Here is a 20,687-nt window from a genome sequence, read left to right on the forward strand (position 1 = left end):
AGGATGTGGGGTGTTTTGAGTTAATTGAAGTAATGCACGCATGAAGAGTTTTACGAACACTCATTTTTTTCTGGTTATTAAACCACTTTCCTGTCAGTGCACAACTAGTTATCATACAGTAGTTATAAAAATACAGCTCTTAGGAAACGATGAAAAGCGTCCGTGCTCAGTCACTGAGTAAGGATACCATTAAGGTACTATTGCTTTATATTGTTTTTAATAGTTTGAATGTGACTGCGGTAAAGTTGGTTTCATATTTGGGTATTTTCCGTCAACAGCTTACGAAAGGAAAGAAACATTAACATTTAGACTATTGATTATTAATCTTCTATCAAAGGGTAATCAGCTCCTCATAGTTATTTACAGGAAATACTCATCGTTCGTTCTTTTATGAAAGGTTTTTCTATGAATATGCAGCGAATATCATATCTCGGCGGATTTTAGCCTTTAGTGACCGTGTATAAAGTGTCGCACAAAAGAAAGTGTGTAATCATCCTGTTTAAAACCAAAGAATTGATAGCCAAAGTGGATTATTAAAACAATTAATGGATTCATAACGGATTAATCAATTCTTCCAAAATAGTTTTCCTATACATCAGACCTCCTCTAAAAGACCTAGTCCCCCTCTGATTCTGTAGGCTCCTAAGTATCATTAATTTTATTAATGAAATAATCATTTGCTTCTACATGGCTTACCATAATGCTTTATAACAAGTTGCTGTACATCAGAAATCCTCTAGAGAACCTGCTCCCCGTCTCCTTTTGTCATTTTAAAAAAGGATTTTTCTAAAGCAACTTAGTTTTCGGGGGGGAAAGACAAGATGGAGGGTTGAGTGGCTGCACTGTGTAGAGCTCTGACAAAACAGTCCCAAGTTTTTCTTAGAGGTAACTTAAACTCTCATCGAAACTATGAAAAAAAACTACCTCAAACCTTGTTAAAGCACCCAAGTTGAAAATCAACTCCAAAAAGAAAGAAGAGACTTCATCCCACGTCGAAAGGAAAGAAAGTCATCAAGATATGGACCACGACTACACATTGGAAGAGGCTACGGTAAACAAAAGAGAACGTGGAGCGGAATCAGCCCCTTCAACTCCAAATAAGACGCCTGTGGAAAAGAGGGCCAAATCAACTGAAAGTGGTGAGTGTGATGATATATCTCTCAAACACATAATGAAAGCAATCTTAACACTCAGTCAGAAGGTGGATACTGTAGTTACACGTCAGGGTATTACAGATGGAAATGTAGAAAAGGTGGACAAGAACCTAGCTGACCTGAAACAAGAAGTCATTCAAAATAATGCCATGATTGCTAACTTAGCAAAGGCTGTGGAGTTCAACTCTGAAGAGGTTAAAGACTGTAAAGCCAGAGTGAAAGAATTAGAAAAACAAAATGAACAGATAAGTAAAGAAAATGTTGACCGTAAAATGAGACTGACGGAATAGGAAAGATACAGAATGAGGTGGTCCGTTCGCATCACTGGCATTGAAGAAAAAAAAGATGAAGATATCAGGGCACAAGTTATTCAGATCCTCAGTCGGGCTGTTCCTGATTTCGGCTCAAAGCTGGAGGATGCAGTGGATGTTGTGCACAGAATGGGCAAAAAGATGGATAAAAGACACAGACCGGTCATCATTCTTTTTACTTTCAGACGAGTGAAGGAAGAAATTTGGAAAAGAAGCAAAAACTCCACTTTCTTAAAAGAAAACGGCATCAGATTGACTGAAATGTTATCGAGAAGATCTGGAGGAAAGAAGATGACTCTGGCCTCAAATAGAAGAAGCCAGGAAAGCTGGGAAAGTGGTATATTTCCGTGGTCCCTTTGGACACATTGAAGGTCGTCAGATCTGAAGTCCTGTTTTTTTTAATCTATTTTTCTATTTTCTTACTGTGGTTTTGAAAAGTGTAAATAGGTGACGGGACTTTAGAGCATTCTACATTGAAGGTTATCCAGGGTTCCCCCTGGAGTTTGATTTCAATTCTTCACTTTTCTTTGTATTTTTGCTTCTACTAATCAAATTCTTCACTTTTTTTCTGCATCTGTTTTTTTTAGTCACTCTCTCACCGCTTCTTAATAAATTAATCATTAAACTCACTGAATATACATCTCTTGTTCATTAAGCCTTTTCCTTATAATGGGCGTCAATGTAGGGGAAAACGCTTAACGTAGTATAAAGTCCTTATTCTTAGCATTTCGGTTTAGATTTCTTGTCAGGTGAAAGTGTTTATGACCAGATATATGCGTGAGAAATATAGTGATTTTTGGTGGCTGTCTTGGTACTTTAAGTTACATTAAGACTTTTCCTTATAATGGGCGTCAATGGAGGGGAAAACGCTTAACGTAAAATGAAGTCCATATTCCTTGTATTTCGGTTTTGATTTTTTGTCAGGTGAAAGTGTTTATGACCAGATGTGTGTGTGCGAAATTTGGTGACTATTGGTCGCTATTTTGGCACATTAAACCACATTAAGCATTTTCACATTAAGCGTTTTAGAATGTCCCCACACCGATCGATAACATTTGCTACTTTTAGAACGGCCCATGCTCATTTGACATGGATGATCGACGATCGTGTGTCCGGGGCACCGGGCCAGTTTTGATTAGGCCCTACGGGTGCTACGGTTGAAAATTGGGGAAAAAATGAAATTCGACTTTTCAAAAATTCAAAATTCGTCATTTGAAAATTGAATTCGCCAGAGTGACGATTTGATGCCGTTTTTCTTCGTCACCATGGGTTCCGTTTTCGTCAATGACGAGAGTGACGAGCGACAGCGGGAACCCTGGTTATCTAATTACTGGTTGGTTAGTTTATTCCTTTTATTCTCAGGGTGCTTTTTTATTCTTTGAACACTTCTTTTTTATGATGAACAATAATCTTATAGATATGTGGAGAACATTAAATCCAGGACTAGCAGAGTTTTCATGGATAAAGCCTAATGGAGAGAATTAATCCAGATTAGATTATTGGTTAATCACTGATAAACTTTTGAGATACACTTCATAGTCACTCATTTCAAAAGCACCTTTATCTGATCACTGCTTTATAAGTTTAATTTTAGGACCTATGGTAAAACAGAATAGACATAAGGGTTTTTGGAAATTTAATGCAACTTTATTGAATAATGAGGAATATTGTAATATGATTAGAGATATCATTAAGACTGCTGATAAGGATTCAATTGAGGATGACTTCATTAAATGGGAATTTCTTAAATAGATTAGATCAGCTACTATAAAGTTTTGCGAAGATCTTAGTAAAAAGAAAAAACTTTTTGAAAGTAATCTGTTCCATGAAAAAGTCAGTGTTGTAATTCTCCTGATGCACATAGCCAGACACTGATGGAATTACAGGCTAAATTGGATGATCTGTACCTTCAACGAGCTCAAGGTGCATTTATCAGTTCAAGAGCCAAGTGGATTGAAGCTGGTGAAAAGAATTCCTCTAATTTAATCATTTAGAAAAAAGTCAACAGCAAAAGAATTCTATAAGTAGTTTGATAGTTAATGATGTAGAGTGTACAGACAGTAAGGTTATAGCAAAAGAGGTTTTTACATTTTTCTCCAATATATATTCTAGTTCTTATTCTAGAGTAGATAAAGAATCTTTCTTTAGAAAGGTTAAAAAGAGTTAACAGCTAATATGAAGCAAGGATTAATGAAGGTGGATATATTCTATTTTTGTACTTTTATAAAGCTTTCGACTGTGTTGAACATCCCTTCATATTACAAACTCTGACTCATTTTGGTTTTGGACACAAGTTTATTGATGTCATTGAAATGTTATACAAAGATATCAATAGCCCAGTAGCCTTAGATCAAGTCACATGTTCAAGGTTTGAAATCAACAGAGGAATCAGACAAGGATGTGCTAGTTCACTGCTGTTGTTTATAATGGTTGCAGAGATGTTATCCCTTTTAATTAAGAACAGTGACATAGAAGGCATTAGTGTATTGGACAATCAATTGATAATAGGTCAACTGGCAGATGATACTACTCTATTCCGTAAAAATAGTAATTAGATTCCTTTAGCTCTACAACCCATAAACACTTTTTCTAAAGCCTCACGTTTACAATTAAATTTACATAAGTGTGAAATCTTATCTTTACATGATTATCCTCTCCAACCATTGTACAACATCAGAGTGCAAAAGCAAGTGAAATATTTAGGGGTTGTTATATGTAAAGACTAAACGGTGTCTGAGAAGATGAATATTCAGCATAATATAGACAAGTGTAAAACCATTGAAAATCGATGGTTAAAAAGGGACCTCACTATCTTTTGAAGAATCTTATTGACTAAAATGGACAGTTTCTCGGCTCATCTACCCAGCGTCATCTTTGCCCCAATCAGTTAATTTTATTAAAGCAATAAACAAAATTAATTATTATTTTATATGGAAGAACAAGTGTCACTACATTAGGAAAGAAGATATGGTTAAAAGTTATGAGGATGGAGGGGGAAACGTGACTGACTTTGGTGTTATAAATGGTGTTTTAAAATTAAAATGGTTAAAGTCTCATATAAATAATAAGCAATCTTTTTGGTATATTATCCCTAATTTTATATTTCAAAATTTTGGAGGAATTGACTTTTTATTATGTTGTGATTTTGACTGTAACAGACTACATATCAAACTTTCTGATTTTCATCAACAAGTTCTTCTTGTTTAGAAATATACATATATATGTATATCAATAATATTGTTCAACCTGGATGATTATGGCATTGTGTATTTAATGTAATATTTTGCATGTTTGATTGTACTTATGTTAAATAAAGTTTGGGGGGGGGGGGCAGTTTTCAGGATCAGATTAAGCTGTTAATAAGCGAATGCTTATTTTGCACCAGAAAAAAATATATTAAGATTAGCAGAAGGTTTGAAATAACAAAAGGAGACTGGGGTAGGTCATCTAGAGGATTTCTGATGTACAGCAACTTGCTTTTTAGGATCATAGTGAACCGCTCATAACCGAATGGTTCTTTTGCACCAAAAACAATAATTTAAAATTAGGCCAAACTTATCGCTGATAAAATCTGATGGGGACTAGGTCCGCAAGAGGATTCTTTTATGCAGAGCAACTTGTTTTAGCACAATAGAGTAAACCATTCGGAAGCTGCTGATTATGTTTCATTACAAAACATAAAAATTACTGAAAATGAAGAGAAAGTCGAAGCTGACCTGATAAGAGGTGGAGTAAGCCTTCTACGTACCAAGTGACTTCATTTTGCTATTTGTGTTACGCTGCAATGAACCGTTAAAAGGTTTTTTTTTTATAGAATTTCATATCCCCAATTGAAAGACAAGTAATTTGGAGATGGTCCCTTATCTCATGTTCGGGAGTAGACTTTCATAGAGATCAATGCATTTTATAAATGTTACAACACACGTTAGGATCCTTCAGAATGAATTGAGAACAGTTTTGCATTGCTTTTTTAACAGTCCCCAGTGATGTGACCCCATCCACAAGCCTCCCTCCTCTTGTGGAGGGTCAGCTCCGATGTTTCCTCAGGGTTACTGTAAGTCGTGTCCTTTGGATCTCAAAGCCCCCCGTGGCAGCTGTATTCAGGCTGCGATGGTGGGGTGAGTCATCCAATGGAACCCACTTTTACCCACGTGATGGATCTCGGTTGGAGCAGAAGAAGACCACAGCCCGCTTTGCCATCCGCTGTGGAGCGAAGCAGTTCACCTCCTACTTGACAGGTTATGTTTTCACATATTAGCTTACAGTCGGTCCTTTCTTTTTCTCTGAATACATTACTCTCCTGTTGTGGAGTATGCTTTCAGGCAAAGCAGATTACATGGATTGCAAGTCTAAACTTGTATTAAGTAAAATTTTATAACTGAATTAGGTTAAAACTAAGCACCTGAACTCCCTAGTCCCTTTTAGGTTCAGTTGTTATGTACATTGAATTATTTAATAGAGTCTTTTTAAAAAAATACTTCTGATTATACAATTTTCATGAATATTGGCAACATATTTTTTACAGATATGGGTACTTTGGTCCTAGAAGCATTGTCGAAGATGGATCATTTGCCAGTAGCTCGGGTTCAGATTCCTGGCATTGCCCGGCTTTCCCTGCATCATTCAATTAGTGGGCTTTACACATTAGTTTCTCCTACTACTGAAAAACTGGGAGAGTTACAGGTACATAATATAATAGAAATAATACATTTTCTGTGTAATTCTTAAATTTTTGCCCTTTGTCTTGATATCTTGGATCGAACTCATAATATCTTGATGGTTTATTCATTTTTTTTTTCTTCCATAATTTTGAATTGAATTGTCTTGTGTATTCTGCTGCTTTTACCTTGAACATGGTTTGATGTTTTTTTTTCCCTACTTTAATAACTTAATCTTTTTAATATGTGAAAAAAATCTAATGTAAATGTAGTTTTAGAGGAGAGCTGAAAGAAGTGTAGTCTCGAAGTTTTTCCTGAACCAACAGATATTGCTCATTAATGCATGTTTTGATTAACTCTCTCTGTAAAAGTGCCATGTCTGAAAAATGTATTTCCCTAATCTTTTGTCTTAGGTTTCTCTAGCTCTAGAGCCTCTGGTAGAAGCTTATGGCAGCAGCGGCAGCTCAGTACCTACCATAGGCATGAGTGCTGATGTGCCAGTTCCGGCTTTGGGCTTGATACCAAAGCCTGGGTCTCATTCAGGCCAAGGAGTGGCGCTGCCTTTATCCCATCACCTGTCAGTTGGCAGCTTTAATGAGGCGAGAAGTGCCAGTTCAGTCAACACTCCCAGGTAGGACATGCTTTGTTGGAGAACCTTTTTCTGTTACGTATGATGCAGGTCGTACAACACTTACACTGATACAGTGTCACGTGGACCATTTGATAGATTTGTGCATCCAAATCTGACTCTGCTTTATGGAGTTATTGTATTCCCGGTCTTTGGGGAATACATATAGTTTTAGCACCGGGTTGCCACCTTCTCTGCCTCCACGGACACTTTGGTATACAAGCCAGTAACTCAAACAACTGTTTAACAGATCTTTATTTCACAGGCATTGTATGGGTGAGAAATTAAAACTGCTAACATTTTGAGTCTGATCCCTTCAACATGGAAACATTCCTTCATATTGATAGCAAAAAAACATCACTTGACATTTAATGCCATCAAGACAATGGCGCAATAACTGTTTGATAAATATTGTTCAGATTTTGCAGAGGGATTGTACGGGTGCTAATAAAGTTTTGAGAGGAATACAATGCTGTCATTTTCATGCTGTACCAAATCTAGTTTACAATAACAACTGTAAATTTTCAATATATTTGCTATACATGTTGCCCAATGAAAAATATGATTAAAAGTTCTTTCCCCTGTAAAGGTAATAAAATTTTATCTGTGCTGATATCAGGCCATAGTCTTCCCTGTGATGGCTTATAATTTATATTATACCCTACATTATATTCTGTACTTCACATCATAGCTCCCAGATCATTTTGGCCATTACTGCTTTAGGATCTAAGTATGGATGCATGCAATATTTTGTTTAAAGAGACCAAAGCTAAAGAATGACCACCAGAATTGCATGGGTATGGAAGCCCGTTTCCGCCACCGGAGAAAAAAATAATATAAAATTAAAGTCGAAATTTCGACTTAGTTATCTCGGAACAAGTTTCTAGTTTTAATAACTTTTCACGGAAGTAAGGTGGTGCGTTTTTAATGACAAAATCTTGTTGCCAGTACACAGACAACGATGCACACCGATTATTTTTGCGCTTCAAACCATTTCGTGATTTGTGCAAAATCGTGTTAATAGCTAATATTATCGGTGCTGTCAGCTGTAATGACATGGTGGTTTAGCATTTTGGGCTCATGGCGACTGATGCACACCCCTTTGTTTCCCAGATTGCTTTACGTACAAATTTTAATTAATTTCTGAATGTTTGAATGTATCCGTATAATGTCCAATGGGACAATACATGAATGGGTTAACAACTTTAAAACTAGACAAGACAGGCACTTCTAGTGAAGTGTGCTTTGATCAGTGGACTACAGGGAAGAATGCACACCCCCTGGATTTTCAGAATAACTTTCTCTCTATCAGTTATTAATTATACATTGAATCCATATTACATGGCATAGGGGTAATGCACTAAAGGGTTAATAGCTCTGAAACAAAATGAGACAGCCATGTCCTATGCAGTGTGCATGGATCAGGGGAACCTGGGGGACAATGGACACCCCTTGGATTTTCAAGATCACGTTCTCTAAAACAGCTATTAATTAATACACTGTGTGCATATTACATGCCATCAGGGAAATGCACTAAAGGGTTAATTGCTCTGATACAAAATGAGACAGTCATGTCCTATGAAGTGTGCCTTGATCAGTGGAGTCAGGGGGCAATGCACACCCCTTGGACTTTCAAGATCACTTTCTGTCTAACAGTTTAATTATTACATCATATCCATATTACATGCCATTGCTCCATTTCATACATATTGACAGTTAATTGATAACACAAATTAATCCATAAGTAAGTTGTAAAGTGTGATTTAGGCAGTGCACCGTGGGACAAAGTAAACGTGGGACGAAGTAAATTCACAGCGGAATTGCTTGATTACGTGTTTCGTAATCGGTGTGCATTGTTGTCTGTGTACTGTACAACACGATTCTGTCATTAAAAACGCCCCACCAGCTCAACTTCCGTGAAAAGTTATTAGTTCTCGAAACAAGTTTCTAGCTTTATCTCAAAATTTCGACTTAGTATCTCGAAATACGAGATACTAAGTCGAAATTTCGACTTTAATTTTATATTATTTTTTTCTCTGGTGGCGGAAACGGGCTTCCATACATGAGGGGTATATTATGTAGCTTAAAAAATGTATTGGCCTGTTCAGATTAGTTATGAAGATACTACCAATTGGATAATACCTAAGTATGTTTTGGTAACCCCTTCTATGACTGACAGTAGAATACAGTAGAACCTTGGAACTTAAACGACTCTTAACTTGACCAACTCAGACATCGAATGAGCCTGTTGAATTTTTTTTGACTGGTACCTCAATTGAAATCTTGGAACTTGACCATTGCTGCTAAAACTTGTATGGGTCGAGATGCGTTCAACTCTACCAATACGGACCTCAAACAGGTTTGTCAAGAAAAATCTAACCACAACTCGAACGTAAACTCGGAACACGACAAAACAAAACAGACCTGCTAAAATAAGCCATACTGATAATCTCCTTACCAAATTAAAAAAATAATAATAATAATAATAATAATTGATACTTTAATTGATTCCGTGGGGAAATTGTCTTTTGACACCTCCCTCAGCTTGCTCTTTGTAGAGTAAGCTGCAGTGTTGATTTTGTTGACGAAAAATTTTCGTCATTTATTGTCAACGACCTTTATTTTCAAACTGAAATGAGACGATATAATTAAATAAAAATTATTTCGCGACGCCTAAGTATGACGGAGTGTATTGACAATTTCGCAAACGAATAAAAACTAGATGAAAATGTTTGTCAGAGATGAGATACAATCAGAACTAATGTAGTTCACGTACAGGGATCAGTTAGAGAAAATTTCTTGAAGCAAAGGTCCAAAAGATCATAATGCCCCACTATTTAGTGTGATATATTTTTAAGTAGCCTATTAGTTGTATCAACATCTACTAAATAAAGGTAGAGCTGTATTTCAAAATAAGAAAATAAATAAAATGTGAAAATTGTGCATGTTTAAATAAAGTGATTAATTTAAGCCTTAACATAATACAGTCGTGTCTATGTCATATATTTTAGTGTTCATGGATTTAAGTATTGGTTTTCTATAATCCCACACCGGTAATAAAGTTAAAGTCTCGTTTTAATATGAATACATACGAACTTATCACTGTTAGATTTCGAAAAGATAGAAAACATGACGTGTTTTTCTCATATTCGTTTTATATTTGTCGGAGTAACAACGCAAACGGAATGACAAGCCGTTTCATCCAAAAACATCGCATTTTACTTTTTATTTCAAATAAAATGCGGAGTTGCCAACTTCGGCCAGCAGGCTGCAGTGAGATTTTCAGTTCGATATGTACATGTAACAGTTCTTACCTTGTAAATAGTCTGCTTCTGTATTTAACCGTGTAAATACACTTTGGACGTAGCTATAATTTTAGGTTTATAATAGTATAATATAGATTTGCCGTAAGATGTCTTAAAGCGTCAGTGTCATGCCAGATTCTTGAGATTTGGCAACCCTGAAAAATTTTTGTTTCACCTGAGTTGATTTATATAACAAATAACATTAATTTATACAGTTGTTAAAAAGCAGGAACCTCAACAAACATGAAATCACCAATAAACTACCTCTACAAATATATTTTTTAATATTTCTATTTTAATATTCAGAGAGAACAGGCCTGGTGGCATTATAGCCTATGCACTTTGAAGTGATTTTATTTTTGCAATAATGGCACTACTGATTTTACATTACTCAGTTTCTGGGTAAATAAACACATGTTTGTGTTTCAAATAAGAGTGAAATCTGTGTCTTTGTGTACTGCACAGTCAGACCTTAATACCATCCCTTTACATTGGCTTCATTTCATCTTGGTGAACATAATGACTTTCTGACGTCAAAGGGAAACTTTAAACATTACACTTTACACTTTTAATTTTAGTCGACTGAATCAACTGTAGTTTTAGTAGACTGTAATCTTATGATATTTAGTCAACTAAAACTAGACTAAAACTAAAATAATTTAGATGACTAAATTATAACTGAAACTAAATTACATTTTAGTCAAAAGACTATGACTAAAACTCAATAAAAATTTGCTGTAAAAATTTACAAAATGCTTTGTCTGTCATCTGAAGCCCTTGTGATTATTGCACAAGCACGATATGATATTGATATGTCGCCCAGCCCTATCCATAAAACATTATAAACATGGCTATAAATATTTATAAAAAGGCGTAATGCATTATAGCCATGTTTGTTATGCATTATGAATGTTTTGTGAAACTTATCTATAATGCAGTATAGATACAGTACCTTCATAATACAATTCAAAGCATCTTTAATTCTTGTACCAACCATTATAAATATTATGAAGGTATCTATAGTGCATTATAGGTGAAAGCTCCATTGGAGCATATGAAGTATTATAATGCATCACTATAATGCATTATAACTGTCAATAGAAGATGCTGTAATGCTTTTTAAATTCTTATACTGACTATTATAATGCTTCATGATGGTATTAGTTATGAACATGCATGGATATTATCTAATTGGTAGAATGTGTTGGTAACACTTTGGATGAAATCTAAGAACACATTCATAACACATTATAATTCGTTCATAAAGTATTATAAACATTATACATATAAATATTTGTAAATAGGCATAACACATTATGGCCATGTTTGTTATGCATTTTGAATGCCTTGTGAAGCTCTCATCTATAATGCAGGATAGAGTCCCTTCATAATGTAGCGCAAAGCATCTTTAATTCTTATACTGACCATTATAATTCATTATGAAGGTATGTGTAACGGATTATAGATAACACATTTAAGTAAAGTGTTACCTATGTGTTTTCCAGAGGCAAGGACCACATGTACTTCCAAGAAAAAACCTGTAGCCAAAAGGGGGTTCAGTTTTCTGAAACCAAAGCAGAAGTTTTGGGCAGTTTAAGGCCCATGTCAAGCAGGTCTCCTCGTCGTGAGGAGACAGCAGTCCAGAAATCTCTTCACAGGCCGGACACAAGTCATGAGAACTCCACAGACATCCTTTCAGGTTTGGCCTCATAGTCTCTGGCGCAGACACCATTGTAAATTTTCTTCAGTTGGTTTGGATGGCTTTGTTATCCACATTGGAATATTTTTATATTGACTGTATTGAGGGAAGATGTAAAGAAGTAAAATGAGGTTTAAAAATCAGTTTTGATTGTTCTTAGAAGTGAGATGCGTCTACATTTTTCCTTTCTCAGTTCTTCTGGAGCGTGGTAACAGGCTTAGAGATGCCATGGTGGTGTCATCCCTGAAGTCTGACTTGGATTCTAAGTTTGTTCTGAAGGATATTCCACTTCTTGTGCCAAAGGACAATGTTGGCACCCTGCCTGCGTTGTATGTACAAAAAGCTTCAAAAGCTCTAATTTCAAAGCTCTTGTTCTGAACAGCCTCAGTCCTGCTGATTTTCTAGATCTGAGTTATGAATACCATTTTGATGACTGTGTATCCAAACTGATGATAAATTCTGATTTTAATAAAAACAAGTAGGCCAATTTAGTTTAAAATAAGCAAGACTTTTCTTATTTTAGGACGTTTCTTTAATTTGATGGCGTCCTGGTTACTGTTTATAAGGGCGCCCCAACAGGTGGCTGCCCTTCGCAGACCGCTTGTTCTACAAAACAGCAAGTTGATGGAGGCGTAAAAAGAATTTCCCCATGAGGGACAATAAAGGTTAAATTAAATTAATTATAAGAGTTCATTTTGATATGTAACATTGTTTGCTTGTATTTGTTTTAAGGCCATCCTTGGCCGCCTCAGGGAAGTTTCTACTGGATGCCCCACACTGTGACCCCAGCTTCTCATGTACTCAGAGGGACCTGCTGTTCCCTGAGAACCCCAGTTATGACCGGGCCCCTGACACAGAGAATCGGGCTATTGAACTCCTCCTGGGCAGGTGCCTTCGCTTTCTATGCAGCTTGCATTACTCTCTGTCCCATGACCTATTCATGAAGACGCTGAAATCTAATTTATAGAACTTATTGATATTTCTTGACAATTGTGTGTTTTCCTCTATTTTTTTTTCAGCTCAAGTGTTTCAGCATTTCCAGTCTGGGATGGAGAGGGCTCTCCCCCAGAAATCTTTTCTGGGGCCAGCAGTGTGTCTGCAGACAGTGACTTGGGTGACCCTCAGTATGACCAGAGTCTTTTGGAGAACCTATTCTACAAAGCCCCCGTGAGTATGTCGGCCCCTTGTGAAAACCCCCCTGACATCTTGCTCTGGGGACTGTACCTCACTTACAGCACTGCTGCAGGGCAGTTTAGCTTCATACTTGTTGCAGTCAGGATGTCACAACAAGAAACAGGAATTCAGAGGTTTTGAGAATTTTAATATTTCCACTTTTTCCATTAAAGACTTTTATGATTTCTAACATAACAAACTTTCATGATAAACATGTCCTAAATGGTAGAATTGAGATTTTATGAAGTTAATGCTCTTTTCCCTGATGCATAGAAATTGGACAGCAGTCAAAGTGAGGAGGAAGGTATATTCTTGAGGAAAAAACAACAGAAGAAAGGAAAGGAGCCAATGACAGAGAAGCTGAGAAAACCTGCCGGCAAGACATGTAGCGGGTGAATTGTCTCTATCTGGTGCTTTATGTAACTTGAATGTATCAAGTATAAAATTATTCAATTACTAGACATTAAATCTCTGAATCTTCTCCATATCAGACACAACCTATATTTTGAAAAAATAGCTATTCTTAACAACCTGGAAAAAGAAGAGACTACAGAGGCTGAGAGTATACCCAGCCTGAGCGTGGAGCAGATCACATTCCTGAGTGAGGTAGAAACGGCCAGATTGGTCATCCACACTCTAAAGGTCCCTAAGAAGGCTGGCCTGTCAGGGTCCCTGAAGACCCCCAGCCAAGGGAAGTCACTTCGGCCTTTTCCTAACAAGAGGTGGTAAGGCATACAGTTCTGTGTGTTTTTTAACATTTCTAGCTAGACACAGCAAATTCTGTGACTGCAGGATAAATATTCTGGAGCTAGGCTATCCTTCTGTGTTTGTTTTCCAGCACATATTTTGTGGAGTATCTCTTCCCTGTGGCTTCCACCAAACACAGTAGCAGTACACCAAGTACAAAACTAACCAGAGTTGCTTCTTCTAAAGTTGCAGAAGGGGGTATGTTTTTTATATACAGTATATATATATATTTTTTTTTTTACATTTTTGCTCTGGTGACTGTTTAGTCCATTTCCTATCTGTCAGATGTTCAACTGCAAACTTCTGAAAAGCTGTATTTGTTCTTCCCTTGTGTTTTTATTTCAGTTATAAATTTCCAGCGTCAGTGTGTCTTCCCAGTCCAGTTTGACAGTTCAGTAATTAAGCAGTGGTGGAACACAGACTTGAAATTTACCATCTACTCAAGGAAAGATTCTGAGAAGAAGGTATGTTGATTTGATTTTTGAACAGATCAGACTTTGTTAGACTGTTTTTTGAAGGTTGAAATAGGATTGTAGGTGGGCAGAAAAATTCTCAGTGGTTGAGAATATCCATGATCTTTGAACAGATTATTATTATTATTATTATTATTATTGTTATTATTACAGACACGCCTCTACTTACAAACTTTCAGACATACGAACAAAGAGGACTGTAAGTCCAAATTGTGTTCGTTGGGCTCCCGTTTCCTGTCAGCAACATAAATTTTTTTCTGCCAATTCTGCCTAGTACGACTTCTGGCCGCTACTCCCGCCGTGCAGCATCGTAGCGTGCGTACTCCCAGCATCCTAGTTCTTTGTACTTGCGTATACCCTTAAAATGATATCAGAATAACAACTTACGAACATTTCAAGTTATGAATAGCCGTTCAGATGGTAACTCGTTCGTAAGTAGAGGAGCGTCTGTATTATTATTTTATTAGAGTTGCACAATGCAATACACATGTCATACACATGTAATTGTCATATTGCAAGGACTATGATAGAGGACTGGGTTAAGACAATAAGTTGCGCTAAAATCAGGATGCACCAATTGCATTTACTTTGGACTATCCTTATTGTCGTTTTTAATCCAGACTTGCCAATAACAATCCTGGACAATTTCAGATTTTCTTAGCTTGTTAATAATTAGCAGGCTAAACATTTAACACTTGGTTGATGAATTTAGTTTTCTGCAAGAAAAATACTTTGAATGACCTTTCCAAATAAAAATGGCTCTGCGAGTGTGAAATTAATTTGGTCATTCCAAATGGTCATGGGGCAGTTCTTCCACAGACAAGTTTTTGTGAATGTAATGTCTTTGTCCCACAGTGTAAAGAATCTCCAAGTAACAGGCATGTTTCCTATAAGTGTTTACTTCACCTATCACACAACATTAATGGGGGAGGGGTTGGTGATTGTGAGGGGCTGGGACACAACTGTGGATGGAAACTGAGTTGGAACAAAAACATTAGTTGGTAAACTACTGGTTTGGCTCATAAAATTGGCCATATTCATACTGACTTGCCAATTGCAAAATTTCTGATATTAGTTGATTGATTGGTGCATCTTTAGCTAAAATATGTTACGCTATCATTAAAACTGTCACAATTATAAATTTTACTGAATAATGGTCATAAAAATGTGATTAATGATGTAATTGTCATGTTCTGTTCACTTTATGCCACTGTTATAGCGGAAGCTTCACAGTAGCGTAATAACGAAAGTGCACCTTATGAAGTACAACAGCCGTTTCCTAGCAAAGAACGCTTGGCTAAATAAAGAAAATACAACATATACTTACCTTTTTGTAAACAAAAGCAATATTTGCCTTTCAAGCATTGTAAACAAATTGCAGAGTATGTACAGTGGATATAAAGTCTACACACCCTGGCTAAAATGGCAGATTTCTGTATGATTAAAAAAAATGAAACCAAGATAAATTGTCAGAATGTATTCCACCTTTATTAAAAAATTGCAGCCCGCACAAAGTGAAAACAAATCAAACTGTTAAAAAAAAAAAAAAAAAAAAAAAACAAATAAAAATACGAAAACCCGGCAGCATAATTGTGCACAACCTTTAAAAATCAAGGATGTGGCCGTATCCAGAATCAAGCAATCACATTCAGTCTCATCTTAAATAGTAGTTAGTATACACCTGATAGGAATTAAAATAACTCTGAATGACTCCAGCAGGATTATTCTGATATCCTCTTGGTTGCGTCATACTCCAAAACTCATGGTCAAAGGCTCAAAGAGCTCCTCCTAAATGGACTCAGTCCTTCTGATTGTCTGGATCTGGGGTGGGCAATCTTATCCAGAAAGAGCCGTTGTGTGTGTGTGTGTGGGTTTTCACTGCAACTCCCTAATTAGATTACTACTTTTTTTTTTTTTTTTGTGACCAAATTTTTATTAGAGATTTTTTAACAAAGAACAAGACGGAACAGAACAGAACACACTCCACCCCCATCCCCCAATACACCCTGAGACAGCACCTCAAAGGAAAAGAAACAAATGACCAACAATGGTCACCGGCACACCCAACCCCAAAGAGCGCAGCTTAAAACTGAGAAAAGAAATAACACACAGTGTTATATATCAGTGAGAAATGTCAAAATTACGAAAGTAAAAATCGGAAAAAAAAAACAAGGAATATGGCCTCAGGACGTGACCCGCAGCCAGTCCTTGACCAGCTGCACGTCATGGAGCCAGCTCTGGATCGTAGAACCAGACGAGTTGTTAATCCGGACTGCAGAGAGTTCCAGCAGAAGCAGATCAAGGAAGGTGGACTTCCAGACAGTGGGAATGGCACGATCAGGAGACTTCCAACGAGAGGCTAATAACAACTTAGAGATAGAGAGAGAGAAGAGAAGTCCAGGAGAAGAAGGACCACGGGAGACAGAGGGATGGGAGAGGAAAGAACTGAAGAGAGAGAACTGGCCACATAATCCCAAAGAGCAGCCGCTGGAGGACAGTCCCAGAACATATGAAGAAAGGTACCAGGGACCTGAAGAGGACAAAGGTGACATAAGGGGTCAGGCTCTAAGCCCATGAGATGGCGTTTCTTGGGAGTGGGGTGTAATCTGTGAACAAACTTAAATTGTGTTTGCTGGTGATTGGGATTTTTAGAACAGTTTTTAATATTATGAAAAAATAACACTCCAAGATAGGGCGGGGGTGGGAGAGAGCTCCCTCTGCCAGACAGAAATTATGGGGAGAGGTTTATGAGAGGATTTGCGGAGGAGAGAATAGAAACTGGACACGGGCTTAGAAATGTGGGAAAAGGACAGAGCAAATCTGCACAGCGGGTGAAGTGAAAGAGGCGAGGAAAAAGAGATATTACAGGCCCTAAGCATGGACTTCAGCTGGAGGTAGAAAAAAATATGAGGAAGAAGGAAGATTAAATTTGACCTTAAGAGACTGGAACGATTTGAGACCCGAGCTGTCAAAAATGTCACCCAGGGTGGAGATACCCAACTGAGACCACGGCAAGGAAGAGATGGGGCGGCCTCCAATGTTCAGGACAGGATTGTGGAGCAACGGAATGCTGGGGTGCCAATTTGGGAAGGGCCCCAACAATTTCTCAACCCTTCTCCATGTGCGAAGGGCCTGGGAGATATTCGGACCAATGGAGGCAGAGATGGATTTTAATTTAACAGGGAGGAAAGGAAGCAAGGCTAGTCGACGGGGGAGAACATATGCTGCTTTGATAGGAAGCCAGGCAGGGGGATGCTGGGGAGGACTGATCCAGCTCCAAACTGGCCTCAGGGTAAAAGCAAGGTGGTAAATTTCAAAGTCCGGAAGAGACACCCCCATCCAACCAGTCACGGATTAGGGTAGAGTGTCTGATGGAGGGTCTCTTGCCATCCCAAAGAAATATGGAGATAGCAGAATTGACAGAGGCCCAGTACCTAGGTGGAGGGGAGAGAGGAAGCATGGAACTAATCAAATTAATTATGGGGAGCACATTCATCTTAATAACGGCCAGCCTAGCCCGAAATGAGAGGGAAAGAGAACACCACGAGGAGATTGAGGCTTTAATGCCCTTGAGAACGCGGCGGAAGCGCGGATAAATGTCCAGCCCCAGGTATCTGAAAGACCCTGCCTGAGGAATAGAAGGAGGAAGTGAAGAGGACTGATTCAATGGAAGGAGAGAGGATTTTGCCCAGTTAATCCTATAGCCAGACAGGGATTCATAGGTTAAGGACATGAGGGAGATCCACAGGAGCGTTGCCGAGGTAAAGGAGCTGATCATTAGCGTATAAGGAAACTGTCTGAAGGACACCTTTCACTAGGATGGGGGAAATAAGGTCTGAGTGACGGAGGGCAGCAGCCAGAGGCTCCAACGACAGATTAAAGAGTAGGAGGGAGAGGGGACAGCCCTGCCTGGCCCCCTAAAGAAGCCAAAAAGGAGGAGATATGTTGGCATTAGTCAAAAGGACAGAAGAGGTGGAGGAGTAAAGGGTCTGGACTTGGTTGCTAAAATAAGGGACAAAGCCCATTCTATGCAGGACCCTCCACAAAAATGACCAATTCATCCTATCAAAAGCCGTCTCTGTGTCTAAAGAGAGAAGGGCAACAGGGAAGTTAAAGGAAGGAGCAGTGTGAAGTACATGAAGCAGGCAACGGATGTTATCAGCCACATGACGGGATTTAATAAAGCCAGTTTGGTCTGGGTGAATCAATTTGGAAATCACCTTGGCAAGCAGTTTGATGTCTGAATTCATCAGGGACAACTGGCGATAACTGGAGCAATCTGTGGCGTCCTCACCTTGTTTGAGCAACAAAGTCATCAAGGACTGATTAAGAGAAGGATGGAGATGGGAGGCAGAAACAGCAGAATTCAGCATGTGGAAGAGCGGAGTAGAGAGCTGCTTCCAGAAGGCAGAAAGGAGTTCAGGAGGGAGGCCATCGGGCCCTGGAGACTTCCCAAGGCACATGGAGTCCAGAGCCTCTTTAAGTTCTGTCATTGAAAGGGGAGCCTTGAGCATAGAGGCTTCTGGGCCTGAGAGACAAGAAAGAGGTACGGAATCAAGAAACAAATCAGGGTCAGAGGGTGGAAAGACAGTGGGAGGAGGAATAAATCTGAGTAAAACTGAAAAAAGCTACTGTGGGTCAGTGGTGAGAGCCCCATCCTTGGTTCTAACAGAAGAAATTGTGGAGAAAGAGTCACATTGCTGGAGCCTGAGAGCCAACAACTCACTGGGCCTAGCACCCGAGACATAATATTGTGTCCTAGTGCGATGAACCATAAACTCTGCCCTGGTGTTTAAGATGAGGGTCTCATGATCCGGATCAACCACTGCAGGATGAGCACTCTCTAAGTGAGCTAGCCGCCTTTCGAGATCACAGATCTTCCGGCGATATTCGCGAGCCAGGCCACTGCCAAAAGCAACCGTGGCATCGCGGAGAAAGCCCTTATTGCCATCCAGCAGTAGACGGGGTCATCAGTTGAGCCTGTATTAATTGAAATAAATTATTTGAGTATAGGGGTCAAATACGCTATATATTTGGAGTTTTGAAGCAAAGAAGTATTGAGCTTCCATCGCGAGACCTGAGGAGACAGAGAAGGTACAGCTAAGTGGAGGAGAGCATACTTGTGGTCAGATAAAGAAGAAGAAATCAGAGAAGCATTAGAAACAGCAGGGGCAAAAAGAGCAAGAAACAAAGATGTAGTCTATGCGAGATTGGGATTTGAAGCGGGGTGAGAAGAAGGAAAATTCTCAGAGGGGTTAACCCTCTGGAGCCTAGGGGTAGGAAACACACTTTCACTGACTGGGGCATGATCACACATTTCTTCTAATATCATAAACTTAATTCATGACAAATAAATTATTTCTTATATATTTGTTTTGCCATCACACTCATCTTTATTTTAATATATATTGTAAATATGTCAGATTTTTGTTAAGTTTGAAATTTGACATCAAAATATAGACATTGCAAAATGCAGTTTGGAACATTTGCAGAAACATTATAAAAGTACATAGTAAGCAATGCTGGCAGTTTGTTTTGATCCCAGATATCTGATCACCAAAGTCTTGGCTACATGAAGATGACTAAATGGTGTAGTTGCAACATTCATTTGGATAAATAAATAAGAAAAACCTAACTCATGTAACTATTTCTGTCTCCTTTCATTGAATATGTAGCAACTTTCATGTGTATGAATGAGCTATTGTCACCTGGCCACGTCCCCAACCCCCTTTTATGGCGCTGAAGGGGATGTATCTGGATCGCGTTTCACCGTTGCGCTGTTAATCAAATTACCATGCGAATGCGATTTGAATACGCGCTAATGCGGCTATTTAGAATGTGAATAGCCATCTTCAGGTGAGAGCGGTATACACGCCCCCGATGCAGGTAAAACAAAGTAAGATGACAAGGTTTACTTTTTTGCCGATTTAACCTAATTAAAAAAACTTTAATACTTCCGACAATGGACGTTTTGAAAAGAAGACAGATTACGGATTTATCCAGCGTTTTTTTCATGATTCTACATTAAGATTTCAGCGAGATATAAACTGAAATAGACGCGAAAAGTACGCGATGTCGCCGACGACATACTCGACCCCAGAGAGTTAATCAGGCGAAATGAGTCGACCAAATTCAGGTCCTCCACGAATTTACACAGGGAACGTGTAGAGGGGGGCACCCGGCTACCCACGAGAGAGGGAGATTTATCAAGGACAGGATCGTGGAGAGCGTTAGCATCAATTCCAATAACAAGGTCAAATTCCTGAAATTTAAGAAGGTGGTCAGAAAGATCCCAAAAGAATGAGGCATGTGGGGGATTGGGGGAGCGTAAGCAGCGACAAAGCAGACCTTCTACCCCGCAGGTCGGAGAGAGCATAACAGTCCCTGCCATCAGCATCCCCCCCCAGAATTGAGAATCTGAAGGGCCCGCCTGACCAGTATGGCCACCCCACATCTACGCGAGGAAGCTGATGAAGTGGAGACAACCCTGTAGAATCTGGAGGCCGCCTGGAGTGCATCTCACTGGAGTAAATGGGTCT

General features: G+C 38.6%; 1 protein-coding gene across 4 annotated transcripts in view; it reads left to right on the forward strand.

Moving 5' to 3' along the window:
- The window catches only part of c2cd3 (C2 domain containing 3 centriole elongation regulator), a 53,632-nt gene that overhangs the window by 785 nt on the left and 32,160 nt on the right, over nucleotides 1-20,687 (forward strand). For all 4 annotated transcript variants that reach the window (XR_002841240.2, XM_023837064.2, XM_023837060.2 and 1 more), the window contains exons 2-12: nucleotides 5,443-5,703; nucleotides 5,991-6,148; nucleotides 6,537-6,754; nucleotides 11,562-11,755; nucleotides 11,949-12,084; nucleotides 12,488-12,643; nucleotides 12,775-12,922; nucleotides 13,202-13,320; nucleotides 13,420-13,653; nucleotides 13,767-13,873; nucleotides 14,021-14,139. Coding sequence is in view for 3 of the 4 variants with exons in the window: in XM_023837064.2 (XP_023692832.2) it covers nucleotides 5,443-5,703; nucleotides 5,991-6,148; nucleotides 6,537-6,754; nucleotides 11,562-11,755; nucleotides 11,949-12,084; nucleotides 12,488-12,643; nucleotides 12,775-12,922; nucleotides 13,202-13,320; nucleotides 13,420-13,653; nucleotides 13,767-13,873; nucleotides 14,021-14,139 (1,850 nt within the window). In the remaining variant the exon portion in view is untranslated. The remainder of the gene's footprint in view (nucleotides 1-5,442; nucleotides 5,704-5,990; nucleotides 6,149-6,536; nucleotides 6,755-11,561; nucleotides 11,756-11,948; nucleotides 12,085-12,487; nucleotides 12,644-12,774; nucleotides 12,923-13,201; nucleotides 13,321-13,419; nucleotides 13,654-13,766; nucleotides 13,874-14,020; nucleotides 14,140-20,687) is intronic.

This window comes from Paramormyrops kingsleyae, chromosome 17 (assembly GCF_048594095.1).
Source record: "Paramormyrops kingsleyae isolate MSU_618 chromosome 17, PKINGS_0.4, whole genome shotgun sequence".
Lineage (NCBI taxonomy): Eukaryota > Metazoa > Chordata > Actinopteri > Osteoglossiformes > Mormyridae > Paramormyrops > Paramormyrops kingsleyae.